Source organism: Salminus brasiliensis, chromosome 18, assembly GCF_030463535.1.
Source record: "Salminus brasiliensis chromosome 18, fSalBra1.hap2, whole genome shotgun sequence".
Taxonomy (NCBI): domain Eukaryota; kingdom Metazoa; phylum Chordata; class Actinopteri; order Characiformes; family Bryconidae; genus Salminus; species Salminus brasiliensis.
In genome coordinates, this window is record NC_132895.1 from 32691356 (window position 1) to 32705148 (window position 13793).

Consider the following 13793-nt stretch of genomic DNA (forward strand, 5'->3'; position numbering starts at 1 on the left):
AGGAAAAACACTTCATATAGCTTGACTGAAAAGTTTCAGTGGCCATTAGAAATTAACATGGAAACAGAAACATGGAAATTATTCAGTTTGACAAAAATAAATTTTAGTTTTTAATAACAAAGAAGAGAACGAAAGAAAAAAAAAAGAGAACCAGATTTAGTGCAAAAACCCAAGAAACTGGAACAGCAGTAATGTATAGGTGCTACTTCATCCCAACAGGACAAATGTCCTAAATATTATCATCAGGTAGAAACAGAGGATTAATGGGTGTTACTGGTTTTACGGTGTGTGTGTGTGTGTGTGTTTTCCACTCAGTCCGCTCCCTCAGTTGTGACCGAGGACACGGCCCTGACGTAGTATGGTCCCTCTTCCAGGTAGGTTTTCAGCTTTAGGTAGTTTGGAGCCCCGAAAATCTCTCGTATGCTGGACGTGCTCAACAGCGCACCCACAAGCTCAAACTTACAGTCCTTGGCCTCCTTTCCTTTACCCACAGAGCGGTCCACCACCCACTCTGCAAAACCTGGCGTCGACATCATCAAACGCTGGCCCCACTTCTGGCACGCTATGGCCTGCAATTTAGAAACACACACACACAAACGTATTGGGACACACTTCCTAAGATGTACAGAACTAGTTGCCTTGCACCCTGGACAGTAGAGACAGCTACTCCAACAAAAAAATATTAAATATCTCTCTCTCACACACACACACACTTACAGTGAATATGCGGAGTGCAGAGCAGTGTAGTTCTGGGAAGGGCTGAGTGCTCATATCTCTGATCATCTCCATCGGCTTAGAGCTCAGAGAGGAGAACCAGGATTCTGTCAGCAACAGCAGGTCGTCTGTCTGCTGCTCCACCTGTGGAACACACAAACACACACACACACACACACAGTAAACACTACTACACACACTGCAGATTCATACTGGATTAAACCCCTCCACAGTGATTACTGTCAGACTGTACACACTACTACACACACACTGCAGATTCATACTGGATTAAACCCCTCCACAGTGATTACTGTCAGACTGTACACACTACTACACACACACTGCAGATTCATACTGGATTAAACCCCTCCACAGTGATTACTGTCAGACTGTACACACTACTACACACACACTGCAGATTCATACTGGATTAAACCCCTCCACAGTGATTACTGTCAGACTGTACACACTACTACACACACACTGCAGATTCATACTGGATTAAACCCCTCCACAGTGATTACTGTCAGACTGTACACACTACTACACACACACTGCAGATTCATACTGGATTAAACCCCTCCACAGTGATTACTGTCAGATCGTACACACTACTACACACACACTGCAGATTCATACTGGATTAAACCCCTCCACAGTGATTACTGTCAGACTGTACACACTACTACACACACACTGCAGATTCATACTGGATTAAACCCCTCCACAGTGATTACTGTCAGACCGTACACACTACTACACACACTGCAGATTCATACTGGATTAAACCCCTCCACAGTGATTACTGTCAGACCGTACACACTACTACACACACTGCAGATTCATACTGGATTAAACCCCTCCACAGTGATTACTGTCAGACCGTACACACTACTACACACACTGCAGATTCATACTGGATTAAACCCCTCCACAGTGATTACTGTCAGACCGTACACACTACTACACACACTGCAGATTCATACTGGATTAAACCCCTCCACAGTGATTACTGTCAGACCGTACACACTACTACACACACTGCAGATTCATACTGGATTAAACCCCTCCACAGTGATTACTGTCAGACCGTACACACTACTACACACACTGCAGATTCATACTGGATTAAACCCCTCCACAGTGATTACTGTCAGACCGTACACACTACTACACACACACTGCAGATTCATACTGGATTAAACCCCTCCACAGTGATTACTGTCAGACCGTACACACTACTACACACACACTGCAGATTCATACTGGATTAAACCCCTCCACAGTGATTACTGTCAGACTGTACACACTACTACATACACACACTGCAGATTCATACTGGATTAAACCCCTCCACAGTGATTACTGCCAGACTGTACACACTGCTACACACACACTGCAGATTCATACTGGATTAAACCCCTCCACAGTGATTACTGTCAGACTGTACACACTACTACACACACTGCAGATTCATACTGGATTAAACCCCTCCGCAGTGATTACTGTCAGACTGTACACACTACTACACACACTGCAGAGTCATACTGGATTAAACCCCTCCGCAGTGATTACTGTCAGACTGTACACACTGCTACACACACACTGCAGATTCATACTGGATTAAACCCCTCCGCAGTGATTACTGTCAGACTGTACACACTGCTACACACACACTGCAGATTCATACTGGATTAAACCCCTCCGCAGTGATTACTGTCAGACTGTACACACTACTACACACACACTGCAGATTCATACTGGATTAAACCCCTCCACAGTGATTACTGTCAGACTGTACACACTACTACACACACACTGCAGATTCATACTGGATTAAACCCCTCCACAGTGATTACTGTCAGACTGTACACACTACTACACACACACTGCAGATTCATACTGGATTAAACCCCTCCACAGTGATTACTGTCAGACTGTACACACTACTACACACACACACTGCAGATTCATACTGGATTAAACCCCTCCACAGTGATTACTGTCAGACTGTACACACTACTACACACACACTGCAGATTCATACTGGATTAAACCCCTCCACAGTGATTACTGTCAGACTGTACACACTACTACACACACACTGCAGATTCATACTGGATTAAACCCCTCCACAGTGATTACTGTCAGACTGTACACACTACTACACACACACTGCAGATTCATACTGGATTAAACCCCTCCACAGTGATTACTGTCAGACTGTACACACTACTACACACACACTGCAGATTCATACTGGATTAAACCCCTCCACAGTGATTACTGTCAGACTGTACACACTACTACACACACACTGCAGATTCATACTGGATTAAACCCCTCCACAGTGATTACTGTCAGATCGTACACACTACTACACACACACTGCAGATTCATACTGGATTAAACCCCTCCACAGTGATTACTGTCAGACTGTACACACTACTACACACACACTGCAGATTCATACTGGATTAAACCCCTCCACAGTGATTACTGTCAGACCGTACACACTACTACACACACTGCAGATTCATACTGGATTAAACCCCTCCACAGTGATTACTGTCAGACCGTACACACTACTACACACACTGCAGATTCATACTGGATTAAACCCCTCCACAGTGATTACTGTCAGACCGTACACACTACTACACACACTGCAGATTCATACTGGATTAAACCCCTCCACAGTGATTACTGTCAGACCGTACACACTACTACACACACTGCAGATTCATACTGGATTAAACCCCTCCACAGTGATTACTGTCAGACTGTACACACTACTACACACACTGCAGATTCATACTGGATTAAACCCCTCCACAGTGATTACTGTCAGACTGTACACACTACTACACACACTGCAGATTCATACTGGATTAAACCCCTCCACAGTGATTACTGTCAGACCGTACACACTACTACACACACTGCAGATTCATACTGGATTAAACCCCTCCACAGTGATTACTGTCAGACCGTACACACTACTACACACACACTGCAGATTCATACTGGATTAAACCCCTCCACAGTGATTACTGTCAGACTGTACACACTACTACATACACACACTGCAGATTCATACTGGATTAAACCCCTCCACAGTGATTACTGCCAGACTGTACACACTGCTACACACACACTGCAGATTCATACTGGATTAAACCCCTCCACAGTGATTACTGTCAGACTGTACACACTACTACATACACACACTGCAGATTCATACTGGATTAAACCCCTCCACAGTGATTACTGCCAGACTGTACACACTGCTACACACACACTGCAGATTCATACTGGATTAAACCCCTCCACAGTGATTACTGTCAGACTGTACACACTACTACACACACTGCAGATTCATACTGGATTAAACCCCTCCACAGTGATTACTGTCAGACTGTACACACTACTACACACACTGCAGAGTCATACTGGATTAAACCCCTCCGCAGTGATTACTGTCAGACTGTACACACTGCTACACACACACTGCAGATTCATACTGGATTAAACCCCTCCGCAGTGATTACTGTCAGACTGTACACACTACTACACACACACTGCAGATTCATACTGGATTAAACCCCTCCGCAGTGATTACTGTCAGACTGTACACACTACTACACACACACTGCAGATTCATACTGGATTAAACCCCTCCACAGTGATTACTGTCAGACTGTACACACTACTACACACACTGCAGATTCATACTGGATTAAACCCCTCCACAGTGATTACTGTCAGACTGTACACACTACTACACACACACTGCAGATTCATACTGGATTAAACCCCTCCACAGTGATTACTGTCAGACTGTACACACTACTACACACACACTGCAGATTCATACTGGATTAAACCCCTCCACAGTGATTACTGTCAGACTGTACACACTACTACACACACACTGCAGATTCATACTGGATTAAACCCCTCCACAGTGATTACTGTCAGACTGTACACACTACTACACACACACTGCAGATTCATACTGGATTAAACCCCTCCACAGTGATTACTGTCAGATCGTACACACTACTACACACACACTGCAGATTCATACTGGATTAAACCCCTCCACAGTGATTACTGTCAGACCGTACACACTACTACACACACTGCAGATTCATACTGGATTAAACCCCTCCACAGTGATTACTGTCAGACCGTACACACTACTACACACACTGCAGATTCATACTGGATTAAACCCCTCCACAGTGATTACTGTCAGACCGTACACACTACTACACACACTGCAGATTCATACTGGATTAAACCCCTCCACAGTGATTACTGTCAGACCGTACACACTACTACACACACTGCAGATTCATACTGGATTAAACCCCTCCACAGTGATTACTGTCAGACTGTACACACTACTACACACACTGCAGATTCATACTGGATTAAACCCCTCCACAGTGATTACTGTCAGACTGTACACACTACTACACACACTGCAGATTCATACTGGATTAAACCCCTCCACAGTGATTACTGTCAGACTGTACACACTACTACACACACTGCAGATTCATACTGGATTAAACCCCTCCACAGTGATTACTGTCAGACCGTACACACTACTACACACACACTGCAGATTCATACTGGATTAAACCCCTCCACAGTGATTACTGTCAGACTGTACACACTACTACATACACACACTGCAGATTCATACTGGATTAAACCCCTCCACAGTGATTACTGCCAGACTGTACACACTGCTACACACACACTGCAGATTCATACTGGATTAAACCCCTCCACAGTGATTACTGTCAGACTGTACACACTACTACACACACTGCAGATTCATACTGGATTAAACCCCTCCACAGTGATTACTGTCAGACTGTACACACTACTACACACACTGCAGAGTCATACTGGATTAAACCCCTCCGCAGTGATTACTGTCAGACTGTACACACTGCTACACACACACTGCAGATTCATACTGGATTAAACCCCTCCGCAGTGATTACTGTCAGACTGTACACACTACTACACACACACTGCAGATTCATACTGGATTAAACCCCTCCACAGTGATTACTGTCAGACTGTACACACTACTACACACACACTGCAGATTCATACTGGATTAAACCCCTCCACAGTGATTACTGTCAGACTGTACACACTACTACACACACACTGCAGATTCATACTGGATTAAACCCCTCCACAGTGATTACTGTCAGACTGTACACACTACTACACACACACTGCAGATTCATACTGGATTAAACCCCTCCACAGTGATTACTGTCAGACTGTACACACTACTACACACACTGCAGATTCATACTGGATTAAACCCCTCCACAGTGATTACTGTCAGACTGTACACACTACTACACACACACTGCAGATTCATACTGGATTAAACCCCTCCACAGTCACACACTCACAGGTAACGTCAGCAGCTGAGCGATGGCCTCCAGACTCCTCACTCGGAGCTCAGTTGCTTCATCTGTCGCCAGCAGACTCATTCGCTTCAGCACGGACCTGAACTGTTCCCCTGCAAAGCAGAACAGAGGTTACTGTGCCTTTATACCTGGCTCATGCAAATAAGCTCCGTTCTGATTGGGCCAGATCATTTAAGAGGCACTCAGAGCTAAAACACTCCTTCCAACTTTAGCATTAAATGCTAACACACACCTGTTTTGTGCAGAACCTGTTTGCCCTCCACAGTGCCTCCCAGTAATCCAATTGTATCCAGGGCAACAGGGGTCTGTGTTGGGTCAGGGTTCATTGCCATGGCGAACACCATGTTGAGGAATGCTGGATACCTCTCACACACCTGCTGAGGGCTGTCTGTGACCGCAAGGTTGCCGAAGAACTTCACCAGACCTGAACATACAGGCAAACACGACACCCATTTTCTGAAGATGAATGAATTTTCCCAGAACTAATTACGATAAAACGATATTACTGGTCATCAAAAGCTTTTTATGTCATTGATCTAAAGACAATATAATAGCCTAATTAATAAAGTGCACCCTTTTAAGATTCAATGAGCTTCTAATTAACAGTAATCCGGGAGATACCACATATAAAAAGAATCTCTGGCTATATATCGAGTCCCGCCATCTGTGAGTGAGTGCTGCGTATTTGAGCAGTCACCTTTATAAAGACATCCGTTACCTCCAACTGTTGGGAACGCCCTTCTACAACTGTGCCCAGCTTGGAAAACTGGGAAGGATGGTCAGGTTTAAGGTGAGCCTTTAGGTTAGCTGGATCACCGCTTTTTGTCGCCACTGGTTTTAAACAAAGTAGACGGATCGGCTCATTTCCGTTCATACGGACTCCCCTCAATCAATTTGCTTAAGGCCAAAATGTTCCCACACCTGAACTGTGGTATGTCTCACCCAAACCACATTGATTTACCAAACTGATAAAGATCTGGAGGAGCTCTGAGAGACAGATTTTCAGAGTCCTGTGTTTGTTGGCGGCATACTAAATGTTTACGTATTTAAAACGGGTGTGATTCTAAAAGATCCTGTAGGTGGAATGTGTAGGCGTCCCAATACTTTTGTCCATTCAGCGCACATTCAGGAGAATTATTTATGTAATTATGCCAAAGTTTAGGATCTGACTTCTGCTTCTTTATTTACAATGGGTGATGCCAAACTAACGTTGCTAACAAACACCACACTCAGACGGTCACCAATCTGATCTCCATAAGCACACACTCAAATTTGTGTGTGTCAACTTCGCAGTGCCTGCATTCAAACTGGGCCAGGGTGTGTGGAGCGACTGTCCTGAGGCGAACGTGGTTCCGGTTCCTCCACCGTTGTGCTCTGTGGTGCATTTTAGTGTGTAAAGTAAAGGGAGTCACACCATTCACAACATCCACATCCGTTTACCAAACTGATCTGGAGGAGTTTTGAGAGACGGGTTGAGAAACAGACAGTTTTTACGCATGTGTTAAAGAGATGAGTAAATTGAGGAGAGCCCGAATCCAGTGTTTGTTAGCAATGTTAGCTTAGCATCTCCAGTCACAAACTAAAGAAGCATAGCTCAGACACCAAACACATCTTCAGGTGGATCTCTAAATCCTGTATGTATTTTTCTCTCATCATAGAATAGGGTGGTACTGTAAACCGTGATGGACGGTTGGATAACTATCGTGATTTTAAGAAACACACAAGGACATGCCCACTACCTGGCAGGTAGAAGCTGGAGAACGGGTCAGAGTCTGCAGCGACGATCATGTTGGATATCTTGTCCATAATGCCTTGCTGGGCGAGGTACTGGCGGCCATGCTGGCTCTGAGCCAAACTGGTGACCATCTCGATGGCAGTCGCTCTGAGGAGGGAGACCAAGAGTGGCTGTGGGTCAGAAACATTCACGTAACCTTACCCGTACGCTACGCTATGTCCAAAAGTATCCAGACACCTCTTCTAAGGAGCAGACTGCACCCACTGCTAAAACAGAGCAGCCTTATAAAGCCCCCCCTCCGGCACCGGGCTGTGGAGCAGTGGAGCGGTGTTCTCTGGTGGGATGCAGCTCCAACAACTTTAGGAGGAGTTGGATCATGCTCTCTAATGTGGCTGAATGCAATCAAACCCTCCTCACAACAAAGTTCCAGCATGGAATATTAATACAATTAATTTCAATGTATGCACAGCTTCTTTTTTGTGTGTCATGTCCATTGATTATCGGTAGACATCAATAGTATTGATTATCTGTAGATGTATTAGCAGTAGTTTGGTGTGTCCACCAGATGGTGCTGTTTCTTTCTGTCTCTCTGCTGAACCCAATAAAGACTGTCATTGATGGTCAGGGCTGCATGCTCCTACACCCAGGAGAAAGGGGTTCAATTCCTCCATCAGAAACACACACACACGTATGTCCAAATGTTTGTGGACACCACTTCTAATGAATGCATTCAGCTACTTAAGTTGCACCCATTACTGACACAGATGTGCAAACGCACACAAAAACAGCTTGTCTAGTTCCTGTAGAGAAGCACTGTCAGTAGAAAGGACTCTCTCTGGAGCAGATCACTGACGAACCTGTTGGCACCATGCTGCCCTAGTGCCAGGCGTGTACAAAGGGGTATAAAGCCCCCCAGCATTGAGCTGTGGAGCAGTGGAACAAACAGTGTTCTCAGAAATTATGGTGATTCAATATGTTTGGATGGGATGAGTTGTGTTACCTGACAAGTACATCATCTCCGGTCAGTTCCTCCAGAAGCTGAGAGATGAAGCTGCTGTTAGCACAGTAGCCCAGGGAGACAGGAGATACGGAGGACACCTCCACCACCAGCTACAAAAAAACACACACAGAGAGCATGTAATCCATTTTTTGATGACACACACACACCAAAAATGTCATAATGTTGCTTTTTGGTGATGGGTGGGACAACCCACACGCACCTCATACACTCTGTATCTGATGACATCACTGATGGACATCACATCCTTGAGCTCTTTCAGCAAATCAGAGCGGAACAGAGCATCAAGCCCCGCCTTTGTGTTGCTCAGCTTGCTGAGGGCAGAAATGGCCTAAACAAGGGGGAAAATGAAGACACACACATAAGCTTGAGTGAGATGACCCTCACAGACCTGAGCAGAGCTCCACTCTACAGCCTGTGAGAACATCTCAGCCCAAAGTGAGGAAAATACTCCTTCAAGCTGAGAAGCCCCGCTTTGTGGAAAACCTCACAGGCTGAGAACTCCAAAAGCAGATGTTTCCTCACACACTGAGCTACCGTACCTCTTTGGCAATGCCTATACGCTCTGCCCCCACACAGCGGATTACATCCCGCAGAATCTCAGGACTGTTAAGCACCTCCGTGATCCCCTCCGAGTGACCGACCACCCGACCGATCTACGAACACAAGAGATGGACACAGCTCAACCAGCCAGCCAACCAACCATTCAGATGACTGTTCAACTCAACATCACAGTGAAAGCAGGACGGCAGGTACCACGGACCTGAGTGAGAGCCAGCACTTTAACAGAATCATCCGGGTGGTTCAGCCCACTCTGTAGCTCTGACTTGCAGTTCTGGGCCAAGTGGGCAGGGTCCAGCACCTGCAGGACACGTCCGAGGATCTCCACACACACTTCAACCTGCTCCCTGTAAACAAACACACACAGATACCAAGTCAGGCTTGAACACGACGCATTTAGCTGCAGGTACATGGATCACAGGGCAGCGTTTTCCCACCTCAAGACCTTCTTGACCTGAATATGTGACTTTAGATGGTCTACAAGACGACAAGAAAGTAAGTAGCGCGCTCAGACGTGGAGAACGACTGTGAAGTGTCTTAGTGGCGTTGGAATGGCTAAAAAGGTTATTCCATATAGACAGCGTAGAGCAGTAGGACTAACAACACCGCCTTCCCCAGTGCAAACTAGTGTTCGATTCCCTGACTGGGCGAGCAAACCTCTTCACCAGTAACAGTCCTTTGGGCAACACTTCAGATTTCCAGGCTCAAACACACTAGATTAAAACGGTTGAAACACCATTATGAATTGTATTTATTTTTGCTACAAAGCTCTCCCCTACAGTTGAGGAGTGTAATTCACTTTTACTCAACTGCAATAAATACAAATCACCCATCAACCCTCAAACTGGAACAGGAAACTTTACACCCACAGATCTCTCCTACAAGCCTGGTTCCTTGTGGGACCAAAACCGGTTCTTCCTTCACCTTTGTCTTTGAGAGTGTAGAGTACGTTTTGCACTATAAGCAAAAAAAGCAGGTTCTTCAAGCATCCATATCTCAATCCAGTTCCTCTGAATTGTGATTCTATATAGAACCATTGCCTTTACTAAAGAACCCTTAAGAGAACCCTGGTTATAAAAAGTCCACCATCATTAAGCAAAATATCAAATTCATGCAAACCCTCCAGTGCTACTGAGATCATTTTTGGATTTTCGGTTTATGGGGGTGAGATTAGGGACAATCTAAGCCCAGTGTTGGTTAGCAACGTTAGCCTAGCCTCATTCAGATGTTCAGATACCGAACACCTCAGCTGATCGCCTGAATCTGGAGTCGAAGTTTTCAGAAGTTCAGTAAAATCTCATGAAAATTGCCTCTAGTTTACGTAAGGCTGGAATAACACGCCTCAAAATTTGAGTGTAATTTCAGGCAGAAAGTGAAAGACGGGGCTGAAGTGTTGAGGTTAATAAACACTGATCATTAACAGTGTAGTCAGACTGTTTTAATTAGATTAATTCAGCAGATACTGAAGAGAAGTCTCAGTACTCAGCACTGGGCACTATCTGAACAGTGGCTTTTTAACAATCGGTGGCTAATGATGTATCGAGTATCATGAAAAATGTCTTTAAATATTGCGATTTGGTATTTTAGGATTTTTCAGAGAGCTGAAATCTCCAACATATTGAAAAGTTATTGGGCGCGTGCATTCAGTCCTGTGGCTACTGATCAACAGTTAGCAACAGTGCTAACTCAATAATTTGCAAACTGTGAGGCAAAAGTTTCCAATTCCACCTTTAAAAAGTGCGTCAGTTTCTTTATTATGGAGGAATTTTGCTTAAACTGTATTATTTTATAATTTAAACCTGGTTATACTGTGCTCCTGACCTGGTCCCATTAGAGAGCTGATGGTGGGGCTGGGCGATATGGTAAAAAAAAGGTAGCTATGCTATATAAGTAGTAGCTAGCTAACTAATACTGAATATTATATATATATATATTAATATCATATTTTTACTGTATCGTCCAGCTCTACCACCAGCTCTCTGACGGGACCGTGGCTGAGAGGCCGCGAGCGCCGCTGCAGGGATTTTACCTCAGGCGGTCTTCCTCTTCACTCTGTAATAAAACACAGAATAACCCGGTTTAAATGATTAAATAATACAAAACAAGTCAAATGGCCTCATAATAAAGTTAAAGCCTCACCTTTTTAAAGTGCAATGGACCATTTTTGCCTCATAATTTGCAAAAGAGTTAGCTAGTTAGCACCGCTGCTAACGGCTAGCTAGCTGGCTAACAGTCAGCGCTCGTTATCTGCAGGACTGCACGCACGCGGTCTTATTATATTATATCATTATATCATCTCAGTTTGAACTTTAATTCGTTTTAATTCATAAACTCATAAAAACTGACTTATTGTCTCACTTTTTTAATCTTAGCATCTCATAACACTGAATTCAGAGTCCGGGTTTATTAGCTAGCTAGCTACAGCTATGCTAGCTAGCTACCTGGCATCACCGAACAGAGGCCAATATATTAATATTATATAAAATAAGTTTATATTGTAAAGAGATAAAAGTAAAGCTGACATTATTAGGTTAAACAGGAGGGTTTTGGGGAGGAAAGGGCTCCAGCTTATTAGCTAGCTATCTAATTAGCTGTTAGCTGCTAGCTAGTTAGCTATCTAGCGCTAGCGCTGTCAGCGCGAGCTAACGTCCCAGGGCTGACCGGTGAGCTGGAGCTAATGCTAGCTCGCTAGCTCGCTATGCTAGCTAACCCAGCCCGTCCGAGCCCCGGCTCACTCTGACAGGCAGCCCCGCTCAGGCTCAGCCCCGCTCAGGCTCTCTGTGTAGGGGTGACAGAGCCGGTTCGGGCCGCAGGTCGCCCTGACTCAGCTGTCCGGAGCGATGGAGGAACAACCTGCCTGTCGTTGGTGTTCAGCAGAGAGAAAACGACCCCCAGCTTCTCCGCGGACAGGCTCTCTCTCAGTCCGCTCAGCGGAGTCGCGGCCACGGCCGTCCTGAGGCTCCTCAGCTCGTCTATGGGCTCCTCCGACTCCGAGATTTCGCACAGCAGCCTCTCGATGGCCGCCGCCATGATGCGCCTCTGCTTGACCGCCGTTACCGCCGCCGCGGTGGGAGAGTGTCAGCGCGCGTCAGGGCTGCGCTGCGGTTGCGCAGCCTGGGGGGGGAAAGCGAGCAGTTCTCTGAACCACAAAGCCATCATCTAATCATCTAATCATCTAATCATCTAATTATCTAATCATCTAATTATCTAATCATCTAATAAACCTTTTAAAGCTTCAAGTTTAAAGGTATTTTTTCTGACTTACTATCTTGAAGGTTTTATTTAGTATCTCTAAAAAATGACTTATTATTGCCTTATAATGCCTAATTATTAGTAATACTTATATAATAATATTTACCTTTCTTACTATTTTTAATTAGCTAGTATCTCAAAGTATTTTTCTTATTTTTTCTTATTAAAATATTGCCATTGAGTCTCAAAAGCGACTTAATTTTTTGCAATTTTGACTGATTTCTTTATTTTAAAATGAACTTAAAATCTTTGATTTACTTTATTTAAAATCGTATTAACAGAATACTGACTTAAGTATACTGAATTAAAGGACTTGGGTAGCTGGCTAGCAGTTAGTAATGGAAGATGCTAGGTTAGGGCCTTATTTTGCTCTCTTCGACTTCTAGGTAGATCCTGGATAATGTAGGCTAGTGAGGGCAGCTTGTAGGTCAGAGACTGCAGTGGCGGAGGTGGACTCTCTCCAGTGCTCTCACTTTGGCCTCATGCTTGTCAATAGAACTAAAGTGCCTCGGCCTGCTGGGGTCCCTCCGTTTATGCCCTGATCAAGGGTTTACCCCTTAACTAATCTCAGGCCACATGTGTTCATTAGCTCTGAATACGTTTGGAGTTTGCCAAGCCAGCTGTTCAGCTCTATAGATGCTGGTTTCCCAGAAATACACACTGGCTACATAGCGTCCCATTAAAGCAGGCCCTCTATTATGAGACACAGACCCCCCTATAGATAGGAAATTGGTAAAATGTCATATTTACAGTGCATTCGGTGCTGAAATGGGTTTTTCAGAGTAAAAGAAAAGAGAATATACAGAGTAAATCCTGTTAAAACCAGATTTGCCAAGGGATTTATCAAAATCCAGAATGGCTGCCGGCAGTTTGGAGCCGTCTTCGCCTTTCCCAGCCACGTTTTACACAGTTTAAAGGAAGAGTTTGGGGGTAAAAACAAACCACCATGACTGAACACTGAGCCTGGATACAGTCGATCAGCTGAGACGTGTTTGGTATCTGACGTGTCCCCCAAATTCACCCAAAGCACACCAAGAAAACG

At 44.7% G+C, this 13793-nt stretch overlaps 1 protein-coding gene across 1 annotated transcript; it reads right to left on the reverse strand.

Annotated features, from left to right (window-relative positions):
* Positions 1-86: 86 nt before the first annotated feature.
* On the reverse strand, positions 87-12557 carry psmd5 (proteasome 26S subunit, non-ATPase 5). The gene is made up of 10 exons (XM_072662633.1): positions 12353-12557; positions 9702-9842; positions 9481-9594; positions 9141-9269; positions 8921-9030; positions 7925-8067; positions 6418-6609; positions 6168-6277; positions 718-858; positions 87-569 (listed from the first exon to the last, which is right to left on the reverse strand). The coding sequence occupies exons 1-10, from the start codon at positions 12527-12529 to the stop codon at positions 312-314; spliced, it is 1515 nt and encodes a 504-aa protein (XP_072518734.1). The 5' UTR covers positions 12530-12557; the 3' UTR covers positions 87-311.
* Between the last annotated feature and the right edge of the window lie 1236 nt (positions 12558-13793).

What these genes read in the sequence shown, in the direction of transcription:
- psmd5 (XM_072662633.1), bottom strand. Translation starts at nt 12,529, where the DNA reads ATGGCGGCGGCCATCGAGAGGCTGCTGTGCGAAATCTCGGAGTCGGAG. An exon ending in TGAACACCAACGACAGGCAG is followed by an intron (nt 9,843 to 12,352) that starts GTTGTTCCTCCA and finishes GTTTACAGGGAG; the next exon opens with CAGGTTGAAGTGTGTGTGGA. An exon ending in CTCCAGCTTCTACCTGCCAG is followed by an intron (nt 6,610 to 7,924) that starts GTAGTGGGCATG and finishes CTGTATGTTCAG; the next exon opens with GTCTGGTGAAGTTCTTCGGC.